Source organism: Vidua macroura, chromosome 11, assembly GCF_024509145.1.
Source record: "Vidua macroura isolate BioBank_ID:100142 chromosome 11, ASM2450914v1, whole genome shotgun sequence".
NCBI lineage: Eukaryota > Metazoa > Chordata > Aves > Passeriformes > Viduidae > Vidua > Vidua macroura.
In genome coordinates this window covers 9638660-9653427 of record NC_071581.1, presented here as the reverse complement: position 1 = coordinate 9653427, position 14768 = coordinate 9638660, and the positions used below count along the sequence as shown (strand labels likewise).

Genomic DNA, 14768 nt, shown 5'->3' with positions numbered 1-14768 from the left:
AGGACATGACTGTCAACAAACATGTCACTCATCTGGGTATTCTTGGAGTAATACTGCAAAGTACATGTAGGCAGATCTTTTTACAATGTAATGATTAAAGAAAGTATTTACAAGATTTGTAAACATCCAGGGCTCTATTTCAAACCAGCAACAATTCATCACTACAAACAGCACCAGAAGAGTAGAGATGGACATGCAGGTGTGCCAAGTCCACCTTGTGCAAAGTAATTTGCCCACTTCACCTGCTTGTGCTGGTCAGTAGGAGATGTCTGTCGGTCCTGTTTGGTTTCCTACTCTTCCCTCACTCTCCATTTTTGCACATTGTATCTGTATTAACAGTATCACTCTCTACTCGCAACTTCAAAAACTAGGGTATAAAATTAACTACAACTGTGCTCTTTTATCCTTTTGTTTCTTACCATAGTTGATTGAGATAAACCAGAATCTTCTTCAGAAAGACCAGTATTACAGAAATCTCCAAAAGGGCTTTTTGTCTGACATATAAAAAATAATTAGATGCTCATTTCTTTGATAAATACTGGCACAATTTGTAATTAGTAACACCTTCATTTTTAATGGAACTACTCTTTAACAATTTTTAAATCCACATTCTTAGATACACAATTGAGCTACGCAGTCTATTCAGTGTACAGCTCTCAGTGAAGTCTAATGGTTTACCTGCCTTACAGTAACTTAACAACAATGTTTTTACAAGACAGAACTAATTCACAGTATTTACATGATAATTACTTTTCCTAAAATGTTTCTGCATGAGAATCACCACTAAGAGAAGGGTTTACCTTTTGTACTCTTGTTCCATGGCAATTCTACCATCAGTTCCAAGTAATTTCTTGTCAAAGCATATTCTGGCATTGACTGAGGCATCTTCTTTAATCTGGAAACATAAGTACAGAATTCAAAAGGCCAACCAGAAATTAAATGCAAAGGAAGCCTCTACTGCACCACAAGGCAGCAATTGCTGCCTGATGCTTAAAATCATTTCAAAAACACAACCAACATGAACATACATCAAACAGGAAAAGGTCTGCGAGATTTGTTCTAAATTTTAAAAGAAACCACCATTTAAAAGCCTCCTACCTTTTTATTTCTTTAAGACAAACTTTAAGAGCTTGTTCTGACATACTGGATGTTCTAATCTTTTTTTCTAGCATGACAACATCATCATGATCTTCTTCTTCTTCCTCATCTTCTGTAATACTTCCATGACTTATTCTTCTATTAGGACGAATAGCTACAACCTGTGCAATGGAAACAGAGCCACAGAATTGCACCAGGTCTTGGTTTTTAAATAAGCTGTGTACTTCGGCTTTGAATGAAAATCATGGCAAAAACAAGTAAGGTGCACAGAAAAATTCAGAACTCCAGAAAGTTTTAACTCCAGAAATTAACTTCAAAAAGTGTTATTGGTGCTACTTTAAAAAGTTACAGCTCTTTATATATTTCCTAAGTAAGTTTATAATATATCCTAAATTCGCAAACAAGAACAAAACTGAAAGGAGCAATTTGTGATATTTCAAGCACTGCAGCCCATCATATTAAGTAGAAAAATGGGTGAATCTCTCTTATCTTTTTCATTTCTCAATGACTTCCCAGTTACTAAACTATTTAAGTGCAATAAGATGCAGCAAAACTGAACAAGCTCCATTTTACAACACCCATTCTTTATCTGTAGTTCAAAAGCTGCCACTCATCTGCAATGCCATCAGTAAGCAAAACACCTTCCACTGCACACACCAGAACTCACTGAGTGCATACCATGCACATGAACTGACTCTTCAGAAGAACGTGAGCATTCATTTAATGCCACAAAGTGCTCAGACTAAAATAAAAATTAAATTAAAAAAACATTAAAATAAAGCCTAGACAGTTTTAAACAAGTATTTTGTCTTTTGCGTATCTACACAGCCAAAGTTGCCACCTATGGCTTCACATTAAAAATGCACAGATTAAAATCATGCATTCATGAATCTGTTTAAAAAGTGCATCTCAGTACTTTTTTAGAATGTTTAAGTATTCCAAATGTAAAGCTCCATACCCTTTTATCATCATCCTGTTTGGACTTTCTTGTTTTCTGAAGCAGCTTCAGGCCTTCAATCTGTCTAACAAGCAATGGTATGGTCATCTTGAACCGTTCTTCCAGCCTAACAGCATCTAAAATCTAAGAGCAAGAAGCTGTAAGCAGACACCAACTTTACACGAATGAATCCTCACTCTGGGGAGAATTGCATGGATGTACTGCAAACATCTATCAATGTTCTATTTTAAAATTACTGAGCCTCAGGAAAGAGAGATGGCCCTGTTAAAAAAGTTACAGCATCATCTCTTTGGGTAACCCAGGGAAAAAAAAATCACTTTGTGCCTTAAGATTTTCATTCAGAGATTTTTTTGTTTATTTTGTCTTTTTAATATTTTGCACACAATTCCATTTTCATATTAAATGAAGTTAATGTGTGGAAATGGGTAGAATTCTGCTCCTCTGTATTTCCACAGCTTCTACTAGCTGCTCTTTTCTTTAGAAATTCCAATAATGAAAAAGTGATACACTAATAACTAATGTACCTTCCTCCAGCAGGACATTCAGCTATAGTACACACCTTCCCTTCAAATTACTGCATTGATTTCTATTTGTGGTGCTTTGAAAGAACCTAACACACTTTCAGTTCCAGGTGCAGCATAAGCAGTTAGAGAAGAAAAGGAACAACTTCCAAAACATGGCAAGCAAATACAGAAATCAGACAAATAAGCACCAAGCCATAAAGATCATTTTTGCACAGATTTACTTTGACATATGATAGAAATTTAACCACTGTCTCAGTGTTTAAAGAAAGCCAGACTTCAAGATGTTTTAAAAAATATTTAATTCTAATACTAAAAATAATTTAATTCTGAACTTACTAGTATTAAGATATGTATAATGATTACTCAGCTGGGATAAGTTAGCAAAGTTTCAACACAATCTGAAGGAAGATTTATCATTTCTACTATGGGAAGTCCATGCTCTACTTATTGTTTAATAAAACAAACAATTCCCAAGATTTCCCAACTAGATCTATTTACCTTAGGCAAGCTCTGCCATATGCATATATAAACACTTTAAACAACACCATCAAACCATTTTGCAAGCATTCATGCTCAGCTGTAACACAAATCCCTGCTGGCATAATGTTATCTCTGTACAGTTACAATTCCAAAATTACCTAAAAGTGACTGACTCTAAAAGATAGCAACACCTAACTAGCACTAAAACCGCTGAAGAAGGCGATACCTGCAGCTTCTCTTGGTTGGTTGTTCGGATGATAGAGGTCAGGATATCTGGCAAAGCTTCTCTGGGCAGATTGTCCAGGAGGCGCCGGAGCTTTGCGACTGCAGGCACCGACATATCCAGCATCTCAACCAGCTACAACACACAAGGAACAACGCTAACGGCCGCTGTGCTCCTTTTGGGATGATCTCAGTGCCCCTCTGACCTAAACACGAGTGTGCCTTTCAGTGTGAAGCACGTCCAGGTAGTTTGTCAAAAAGCTACTGGAATAAGTTCACCAAAAGTTCACAGATGAGGCACTAACTCAGCATAGAGCACTAAGACTTTGAGCTTTCTGCTTGTTTCAGAAGTTCAAAAGTATCACTATTGTTTGCAGCCTTTTTTTCAATACATTTCCTATTCCCCCCACACCCCCAGATGAAAAACTTCCTCATGACTCTTTTTCAATACATCCTTTAAATTCCGATTCATTAGGCTTCTATCATATATATTTTCTTATATATCTGTAAAAATTAATCAAATCTTTTACTAGAATATATTTATAGTGTTCCTACATATGAAGCACCAACTTATCATAGCACCAACACAAGCAGTTGCACAAGATTCAGCTGCAATGAGCTGTGCAAACATCCTGGAACTTGGCATAGAAATCTCAAGCTATAACAGTAACATTTATTTTGTAGCAGAAATACTGAAACTCTACTAGTTCCTGAAAAATACAGAACTGGAGAAACAGAAGAGCAGATAGAAAACAAGTAGAGCCTAAGGTTATGTGACACACAAGAATAAAACAAATTACCTGTACTGCATACTTGTAGAATTGTTCTGACAGCTCTCCAAGCTCCTCCTCAGATTTATGGCCATTGGTGAACTGCTCAAGCCGATCTAACTGCTGCACTTCAGCAACGGGATAGGGCTTCTCCTTCAGCAGCTGCAGGACCTGGAATCGGCAGAGGCCCGTCACCAGCAACGTGTAATGGGGCTTGGGCCAGTTGCTACCAACCACCTGAACTGCCAAGGCAGCAGTGCCAATCCTAAAAACAGATCAAATCCTTGTATTATCTGTCACCTTCCACAGAACATTCTGTGTGCTCCTTATCAGAAGCAACCAAACTATAGGCAGCAAGACCCTGATGGGTCATAGTTCCTACTGTGAAATGAAATCAAATTATCCAATTCCCTTTGTAACACAGACTACAAAACCAAACACTAGAACCTGAACACAAATGCGTTAAGTGAAAAACAAAGTAAAGTAGTATAATATCAGTCATGCAATTTAGAAACATATGTAATTTCTTCATAATAATGGATCTGGATGTGGACAGGCACACTGACATTTCTGCTTAAGCGATATGCACTTGGAAATAGGAGTAATGATGGTTCTTCACTGAAATTCCCAGCCCTTAACTGAATCAATGTTTCAGATCACCGTCCCTATTGAAGCAGATTTACAACAGAAGTTATTTTCTTGCAACATCTTACTAAGTCCACTGATACGATAAAGTCCGGAGAGTAAGGATTACATCATGTTGCTTTCACCAGAGAGAAATACGATTTGTTTTCACTTTATGTGAACTAAGTCAATATCCGTGTTACCTATCAGGTGAAAAAGCCTATGGTTAACAGCTGCGACAGCCTTAGAGCAGCGTTCTTTCGTCTTATTCTGCTCGTTCACCTCAGCCTCTTTTCAAACTTCCCCTCCGGCCGGCCCGTCCCCGGCACCTCGCCCGGCGGGTCGCTTGTGCGACCAGGCTTCTGGGAGGGCAGGGGCGTTCTCCGGGGGCGGCGGAGCCGGGTGGCCCCGCGGGGTGACCCCGCGGCGAGCCCCGGCCGGGGAGGCCGGGCCGGGCTCCGGGGAGCCCGCAGGCCGCGAGGGCGGCAGGGAGAGCCGGGCCGCGCCGCACCTGTGCAGGTTGGGCAGGTCGTCGCAGTCGGAGGTGGGGTCGCTGGTGTTGGGGATGACGCCGATGATGGTGCTCCGCAGCGAGGTGCCCTTCAGCAGCCGGCTGCGCACCAGCTGCATGTTGCGCGGCGAGTCCACGCTGGTGCGCATGGTGGAGCCGGGCAGTAGCACGCTCTCGTGCGTGAGCAGCAGCGGCAGCCGCGTGGGGATCTGGATAGCGCTGCCCGCCGCCATGGCTGCTCGCCACCCTCACCCTGCCCCGCGCCCCTCACGCCGGCCCCGCCGCCATGGCTGCCCGCCCCGTCACGCGCCGCGGCCCCGCCCCCTACGGGCGCCGGCAGGGACCGGCCGCAAGTACCCCGCCCGCTGCGCCCCCTGGCGGCGGCGGCCGCGCTGCCCCCGGCCCGGGCCCGGCCTCGAATGGGCCCCGCCGCTCCCGAGGCGCTCCCGCCGCTCCCGAGGCGCTCCTACTGCCGCTCTCGGGGCCTCTCGGGTCCGGTCTTCTTGCAAACACCGAGCCGAGCCGGTTCCCCTTCAGTGCCCCCGAGGCCGCCGGGCCGCCGGCAGGTGTCAGGCTGGCACTGGCAATGGGTGTGGGCTGTGCGCTCTTAACGAGTGCTAAGGGCTCCGACATTGGAGAGGCAGCGTGTGACAAATCGACTGTGAAATGGGACCTTTACGAGGTGAAAATCCCTTTTTTATTGGTTTTTACACAGATCTGTTCTCCCGCATCCGTGCTCCGAGTCGAAGGGCTCAGCATCCTGTTTCAGAGTCACAGAATCGTTGGGGTTGGAAGGAGCTCTGGAGATCAGCCAGTCCCACCGCCCGCCAAGGCAGGGTCACCTGGCGCAGGTGACACAGGAACGCGCCCAGGTGGGTTTGAAATGTCTCCAGAGGGGGACACCCCCCGCCCTCCCTGGGCAGCTGTTCCAGGGCTCTGCCGCCCTCCACGGGAAGCAGCTGTTCCTCCCGTGCGGGAGGCGCAGGTGAGCGCGGGTGTCCTCCACGTGCTCCGGGGAGCCCCAAAGCGGAGGCAGGAGTGCAGGACCCGACATCTCCCTGCGGGAGGGCAGGGAGGAGCAAAGCCCCTCTGGTGCTCCTCGTTCCCAGCCCATTCCCAGCCTGGCTGCCTGCGGAGGCCTCGCTCACACCCGGGAATTCCATTGCCATAGTGATGTTAGCAGCCCTGGAGGCACCGGCCAGGCCACAGTGAGCACCAGCACCAGGCGCCAGCCTGGGACAGTGAGCCAAAACAGCCCAGGTGAAAGAGCTCCAAGCACTGAGGCCCTATGGAGAGTTCAGATGAAAATGTGGGGTTTAGAAATTTTCCTTTCAAATTTTTTTCCCCATTGGTAAATGAGGTGCAATATCAGAATTGCATAATGCAGTGAAGTATGTTAGCCAATCTCTTGTTAATCACCGATTTGCATGATTCCTGTTGAACAAAGGTAATCCTGTACAGAGGGGAAATCACAGTAGCAGCAAACTGACAATTTGAAATGCAAAAAGATAGCTGCAGTAAAAACCTTGCTTAATCATGGGCTTTTTTAAAACCTTCATCTGTTGGTGTACTGGAAAATGCAAGGTAATAGGATCTATGGAAACACCAACAATATATTTAAATGCAAGAAGTTATTACAGCTGAGAAAAATATCTTCTACAGCTACCACTTGAGGTACCTTAGAAAGAACCTGGAATTTAATATACTATTCAACATGACATTTAGAAAACATTAATATAAAAGGGCACATAAGACATGTGGAAAGTGTTTTGTGAATTTCCCAATGTTAAATATAATTACTCTGTAAACATATGTTCAACACTTACAAATGTTTAAGCATCTCTAACTATATTTGTTTGGAATGTGAACACAAAAACACAAACTAAACCTAAAGGTTAAATATTTGCTCATCATGTTTATTGAGTAATTTTCTCAGTTCGAGTATTTTGATTAAAAAGAATCTACAAATGGCATCATGTTTATTCTGCAGACTACCATTTTCTACTTCCTTCAGAGATGACTGGTATCTGTGGTCATTAACAATAGTTTCTTAATTAATTCTGGAGCTGTAACAAAAAAATCTCAATTATTATAATTCATTTTAAATTCCTTTCAGTTTCTCCTGAACAACTCTTAATACCCAGGGCTGTGTTTTACTGTGTGTACTAAGCAATATACAGGGTCACATCCTGATTATGATGTTGAGATAGCAGTGGATCCCCCAAACTGTATTTTGCTTAAATACAAACAGATCACATTTGAGCAACAACCTTTCAGAATGTTTTTCTAGACCAGCTGAACATTTCTTGACGCCTGGAGAAGCAGTGTAGCAGTAAGTATTAAGATATGCCTCCGACTCAGGGAATGTAAGATGAAAAGGGACAATGGCCACATGGTCTGACCTCCTCTTACTCTCACCAGCAACTTCTGCATCACGTCCATGGTTTTTGACTTCCACTGTATCTCAAAGGCATTCAACCTTGGTTATGAGTGACTGCAAGAGAGCACCTACCTCTTGCACAGCCTCTATGGCTGTGCTGTTCAGTAGTTGATTACCTGGTCAAAATTTGCACCTTGCAAATTTTACTTGTACTCTTGGCTTCCGGAGACTGGCTTCTGTTGTATCCAACAGACTGAAGAGTTGCCTACTATAATAAAAATCATTCCTCAGTGACCAGTGCTCCATGAGTGAGTCAGGCCTTAATTTTGAGCTTCTCTTTCTCATTTTTTAAATAAGTCTCATCCTCCTTAAAATGTGGGTAGCCTCTAACTCCAGTACTCGTCTTGCAAATGTCACATAAAGGGGGTAATGGTAATAGTCTCTTTGTGTTTGCATTCAATATTCCCTTCCTGTGAAATCGAGTGTGAAGGTTGTTTGGCTAGAGCCCCACTGCACACAGCTCAGGTAGTCCTGCTTTGGTCTGGGTGCAGCACAAGCCTGGCTGAAGGAGATGGGTGTCAGTGCAATGGTTTTAAAGACAGGGACCACTCTACCAGATGGTGTAGTGCACCTGTGCTCCCCAGTTCATAAATCTCTGTCCTGCAGAGTCCCCAGCTTCCTCTTTCTGAAGCTGGACTGACACAAAAGCTGGACCCCACAGAATTTCCATTGATAGAACAGCTGGGCACTGTTTTAGGTCCCAGTTAAGCATGTAAGTAGTGGTATTTGTTTCCTGTGCTTCAGAGCCTGACAGAATAGCCATGCTCTTCCTGAGCTCCTTGGGAGACCATACTAACCTATTTCTTTAAAAAGGATTGCAATTCACAGATATCTGTATTTTATGCCTGTAAAATTCATATGCATTTTCCTCTCCCCCACCTCTGCATTATTTCTTCTGTTTACAAAAAAATGTGAGAGCTCAGTATTTCCAAAAACCAAGACCAAGTTACCTTACAATGAAGACTTGAGGTTAATGTGTTTGAGATTAAAGCTCAGTATTTTTCTCCTATGATGTGCACTCTTCTGCCCCCTAACTGGCACTCTTTAAAGCTCTCAAGCCCTCTGCAGCTATTTTATAAAACAAGATTCTCAGTCTGTCATCAGACTTTCCCTTTCTCATACTGCTTCTATTTTGTACTCACAGATTGTTTGGTGCAGTGATGTTCTTCAGGAACTATTTCTCTCCAGTCTCAACTGCTATGTCTATAAATCAAAAAGTTTTCCCATTTTCTTTTCTAATTCCCTCTCTACTGTGTGAAAACTTCAGAGCCTCTCTTAACAATTACATAATGTGGCTCTAAATCCAGCAAAACAATTTTTCTTAAAGATGCTGTGAAAAGATGCTTTGAATTGTCTCAAGGTCTGTTTCTATGCATCAGTTAATATGAGATATTCAATAAAGACTATACAAGCTGGTACAATATGAAGAATTAACTGTCAGGATTTTGAAATGCATGTTATGATAAAACATGCATGTTGTGTCTTCTGAGGTGAGAGATTATATGGATGCATGGTCTGTGCACAGATGGACTTCATAACTTGTCTGTTCATTAGATTATTTTCCTCAATATTATTTTCTCCAATCCAGATGCTTCCTACTATCTTGGCCTGAATCACAAATACCTCAAAAAATCTTTAAAATACCATAATTAGGAAAGAGGCTTATGTAAAGCTATTGAAAGGATATAATAATATAACTGAGCTGTATTTTAAAGTGCATTTATTTTAATGTCCAACTTTTCTACTCAGTGTAAGGTTGAAGTGGAAATTATAAAATCTGATTTAATTTGAAATTTTTAAAACTGATTTTTTAAATCAGTTTTTTAAATGTAGTATTTGTTATTATTTGTATCCTCAATCATTCCTCCTTCACACAAAAGAATTTGGTTTTTTTCAGATCCTGATTGATTAAAAAGCTCCCAGTTGGTTATGGTTGGTTATGTAAGAGCAGCACATGGAGAACACACCCGGAGCTGCTGGCAGCACATTCCTGACTAACAGAGCGAGAGACCTTTCAGACATCTCTGAAGCTCTGTGTAGGGTTCTTTATGGCAACTGTAAAATGTGTTTTAGGAGTTAGTGCTAACAGACCTCACCAGAGCAGCTGAACTTAGAGGCTTAATCTTTTATTCAGAAGTATGAGTGAACTCCAAGAAAGGGACAGGAGGAGGTTCACAGGAAGAGGAATTCAAAATTACTGTTAAATTTTGAAATTTGAGCTAGAATAGCATGGGGCAGAGAGAGTTCTCGCCTGCCTTGCCTAACTAGACATGATTTTCACACAGATCTATCCACACCATGAAAAAATAAGGATTCAGAGGAACTTCTAAAGGACAGAAAATATCCATGGGAAATTAAAGAAATTCCATCAGTAGAGCTGTGCTGATGAGGATACAGCTGAAGGAATTGAAAAGGAATTTCACTTACACTTAGTTTTGCTGCACACAATACCATACTACCTGGAATATATTTATTTTTTTCTCTTTAATCTGCATACTGCCAAATCAGCCTTTTTAGAGAACTGCTAGTAAGAGATAAAAATATGTTTCCTTAGTACAATGCAACTGAATGAAAGAGCTGAAAAGGCTACATTTGAGGCCCAGATATATTTGGTAAAGTTTCATAAGCCTAACCCTCCTTTTTTTTTAACCTCATAAAGTAGAAAAAAATTTGCCACCAAAGAAGAGAACTGTGGAAAATAGTGTAGTTATTGCCACAGCTTATTGAAGTAAATACTTTTCCAAGTCAAACTCAATCATATTTGTAGTCAATATTTTAGTGAAGCAACAGTTTGAAGGAGCTGCAGAATCACATTTTTATGTCCCTCTTACCCAAGGGACATACCCATTTTCTTTCCCATTGTTCAAATGAAATTTGCTGACTGACACCTAAAAATGTATGCAAATGTTCTGAAGTAATTTTAGGGTTTGACCTCACAGAAAGTTCCCACAGACTGTGGGATGGAGCCCAGAATTGTTCCATAGACATAAGCACAGTAAAGTTTGGGAATGAACAGGAGTTTTGCTTTTTCTCCTTAGCAACAGGATAGACTGCCTGGTCTGAATTTAGTTACTCTTCTGTGTTTCCAACAGTTTGAGAGGATATTAACTGCACACTGTAGGTCAATCAATTTGAGAATGTTTTCCTACCTGATCCCTTTGAAATCTGCAGGATAATAATTCTCTACATGAACCATGACCTACTGTGCTTTCAGTTATTCAACCACATTTTATCAACATTATTCAATTGTTCAGAGGCAAACCCCTTAAAAATTAAAGTTAATGGAAGCAATTACCTATCTCTGAATTAGCAAAATAATCCTCATTCTTTGCTGCTGTACCTGCACTCTGCCATTTGGCAGGGGCTGTGCTACACAGTCCCCAACCCTTCAATGCCAGTTTGACCACGATAGAAACTGAAGGGAGTCATTAGCCAAAATAATATCCATCATTTCATCTTCAAAAATATTATAACTATTGTTCCAGCCACTGCATTGATTTAAAGCCACTGAGTAATCATAACTGTGTACTCCCTGAGGATGTTCCAGGAAATTATATACTAGAACCAATTTCCTCTCTTAATATAGTTGTGGAAATTCAGGTCAGGTAGCCACTGACCTCATTGTCTGAAATTCTGAAATCTCCACAGCACAAACATACAATGTTTACATGGCAACAATGCTGCTTTGTCCTGATTCCTCTAATGTACATAAATTAAGTTAAACCAATCATATTTTTCATAGAAATTATTGTATTAGCTAAGCACAACAGCATCCACAGTTCTACATTTTTTTCCCTGGTGACCCTCTTGTAGAATATTATGATAGAGAAAATACAAAACATGACAGATAAAGGTACATTTGTTTTTACCAATTGCCTCTTTGTAAAACTTTCATGTGTACAAACTTATTTTCAGTACATATTATAAAAACTAAAAATACTTACCAGTTCCAAAAATCCTGGGAGTCTTGCCAAAAACTGCTGTAAATAAAAATACAGATAAAAGAAAGACGGGAATCTTAGACTTTATAAAGTCTATAATAAATAGCTGAGAATGTTTTGTGATTTACAAATATGAGATTTATTAAGTCACTGTGCATAATTTTCTTAAACTGGACAGATATTGCAGTTTCATGATGAAGCATGAAGCACACTTCAGAACTGGCCTCAGTAAAGAGTCTTTCATTTAATTAGCAGTTTTTCTGGTACCATCTGAGACAGCAAGACATGTCACCAAAATGACTTCTGTCTCTAATTCAGTCATTTATTTTGGGATCATTTCCTCAGGATAGGAAGAAGAAAACACAATCCTGAATGCATGTCAAAATGGACTACAAATTAAGAGATGAAAAAACAACCCTGATTTTCCTACACCTCTGCATAAATCTTGACATTTTACTCCACTTCGTTCTCCTCACAGTCATTTACTTTTATGGCCTCTTTTGCCCGAGAGATAAACAATCTCTGCTGATTTATCTAGTCACCTCTGCAAAGCATTAATATTGATAGAGTGAAAACATGTCAAGCAAGTTCCTTTCCACATAAGGAATTTTCCCCTGAAGAAGAGGAGCAATAGAAATGCTGGGTTTTTCGTGTTCATTTATAAGCTGTTTAGGAAGGGAGGAGCACACTTTCTGTCAGTGGCACTGGAGAAAGCCCAGCAGGTTCGATTCTGGCCTGGAAATCTTAATGGCAGCAGTGGCTTTGTTCTTCTCCATCCAGCCCAGAGCAGATGAAATGGCTGTGCCATCCACATTCCAGAGGAATGCAGGAGGCACAGCACTGAGAACTCTCACCCAGCACGGCCTGCTCTGCAGCTGCCACTCATAACCAAGACTCTGTTGCTAAATAAAAATGTCTAATAATGGACTGCTGGTTAGCTTTTTAAAATTTAGACACAGATTAACATCTCTTTTTGCTACCAACCTCTTGTTTGTTGGTTTGGGGTTTTTTTACAAAATGTTTAGAATTTATATTTGAATTTTTAGAAAGTAGTTTCCACATAGAAACAGATAAAAAGCCTGTTTTACTGCAAATGCAGGAAGTATTCTCTTTAGCCTCATCTGTTTCAACATAAATATTTATAAGTAATACCTTTACTAGATTAATAAATACAGTTGTAATATGAATCAAAATGTCCAACAGTAGGTGGCACCTGTATTATGTGCAGTAAGCATTTCACCTGTATTATGTGTGTAAGCATTTCACCATCTTTCTTTCTCATTTAATCCCACAATGGGTTTAAAAACATTTACAGCACAATTGGTGAAACACAAATGCTTGGCATGATTTAAGGGGATAATTATTTTTAATTCCAAATTGCTACATGTAGGAAGAACAGAAGAAACAGCAAGCAAGCTTTTCAGGAAAGATTAGGCTATACAAAATTATCCAGTGAAACATGGTGCCAGGAGATACATTACAAATGCATAATTTAAAAATTAACCAAACTTACATGTTTTGATTCATTTTTGCCTTGTGTTTGGTTTGATCAGCTGTTTCAAATAGGTAGCTGTACTAGGCTGACGATTATAATCTCAGCCTCTACAATTTCAAGTAGAATAGAATCTTCACATGGGAACAAAAACGAGGCCACAAATAAAAACTAATAAAATCAGGTCCTATAAACATGAATAGAGGAAAAAAAAAAAAAAGAAAGAAAGATAGCAGTCTTATCCTATTTCTTCTAGGAAATATTTTATTTGGGAAATTGAGGTCTGAGGGTGGAATAGTCAAATATCTTTTGGTATCAGAAAGTCTCAGACCTGCTTCACCAAAGAAACCCTCACATTTATTTATTGCATAGTCAGTATTCTACCCGTTGCATCAAGGGCTTTGTTCAAATGTCTATTGTCTGGTCTATTCCATGAAAAAGAAATGCTTTCAGACATGCTGGATTTCTAGGTTTCAGGAGCACTTGATTGCCTAAAACTTGGAAGAAAAAGACAAGAGGCAGGATTTCTTGTCAAACACTATGATTCTAATGTGGAACTATGTGAGTTCTTTATATTTTTCTTCAGAATGGTGATTTAGTGAAAATAATCTGACAGGTTTGTTGAATATTTGAAGTTAAATATGTGAAAATTATAACACTTCAAAATAAACAGCATAAATAGAGAAAAAGTAAACAGTACAGGCATTAATAACCTGACTTTTCCCCATCCTACTATAATTTACATGTTCTAATGTAAATTAATGTCAGTTTGGCAATAAAAATACCAACTCCAGTGCCACAGGTGGGATGAAATTCCAAGAGTAGAAAGTATAATCAGGTGGGGGTTTTTCCCTTCCCAGTGATGATTAGGTTAAAATATAACATTCCTTATGTTCTAAACTATTCCAAAACCAAGTTCCAGGGCCAGCAGCCTTTGAACTGCGGAGGAAGCTCAGCTTTGAGCAGAATAATTCTCAGGTCTTGTGCTATAATCATTGTTCTCCAAACCAAAAATTTGCTGCAGAAATGTTATCAGTGGTTTCAATATAGCTCAACAAATCTCTTTCAAGGAGAAAGAATGATGTGACTTGAACATGAATATAGCTGTCTGAAATACATAATTGGCTGCTGGACCATTACCATAACAATTATAAATGGCACAACATTAACTAGAAGGAAATGTCTGGATATGTGCTCTCAGAGTCACCAACACTAGACCTCCTTCAATAAATATTTAATATTTTAATTTTAATTATGATTTACTATTTGATTTAATATTTAATTAGCATAATTAATATTTATGAAGACTGGAAAGAGCTGTATTGTGCCTTGCTCAAATATGCAGGTGATCTAAAACTGTGGAGGAAAAGATTATAGCACTTGATGCAACTGAATTATGGTGACAGGGAAGCACTAGGAACCAGTTATGGAACAGTGGGATTTCTGCAGTGTTTGTAAATATAGGTGTGTGTACATCTAGATCATTACAAACTCCCTGTTTGTGTTCATATACACACACCTACATACCTGTATGCATGCACAATTTAACTGTTAAAATACAGCTTTGGCACAAGTTGACCCTAATTACAGTTTAAAGATTCTTGAGCAAAGAAGTCTGCCTAAACAAATGAGGTAATGAAGCAAAATAAAAAGGCTGGGGCTTAATTCCAATGCATTAATGGGAAAAAAATCTCACTGATTCCAGTTA

The 14768-nt window shown here is 40.1% G+C and overlaps 1 protein-coding gene and 1 long non-coding RNA gene across 2 annotated transcripts in view; both read right to left on the bottom strand.

The window, feature by feature from the left end:
- Positions 1-5458, bottom strand: part of LONP2 (lon peptidase 2, peroxisomal) — a 37717-nt gene extending 32259 nt beyond the window's left edge. Inside the window, exons 1-6 of the mRNA XM_053987216.1 lie at positions 5188-5458; positions 4083-4317; positions 3287-3418; positions 2057-2179; positions 1099-1259; positions 801-895 (exon numbers count right to left, since the gene is read on the bottom strand). Coding sequence (XP_053843191.1) covers positions 801-895; positions 1099-1259; positions 2057-2179; positions 3287-3418; positions 4083-4317; positions 5188-5420 — 979 coding nt within the window. The 5' untranslated portion in view covers positions 5421-5458. The remainder of the gene's footprint in view (positions 1-800; positions 896-1098; positions 1260-2056; positions 2180-3286; positions 3419-4082; positions 4318-5187) is intronic.
- A 1630-nt stretch (positions 5459-7088) lies between these two features.
- LOC128813059 (uncharacterized) lies at positions 7089-13630 on the bottom strand. Its single transcript, XR_008438897.1, has 3 exons — positions 13445-13630; positions 11572-11607; positions 7089-7253 (listed from the first exon to the last, which is right to left on the bottom strand). It is a non-coding gene; the product is annotated as an uncharacterized LOC128813059 (long non-coding RNA).
- Positions 13631-14768: the final 1138 nt, after the last annotated feature.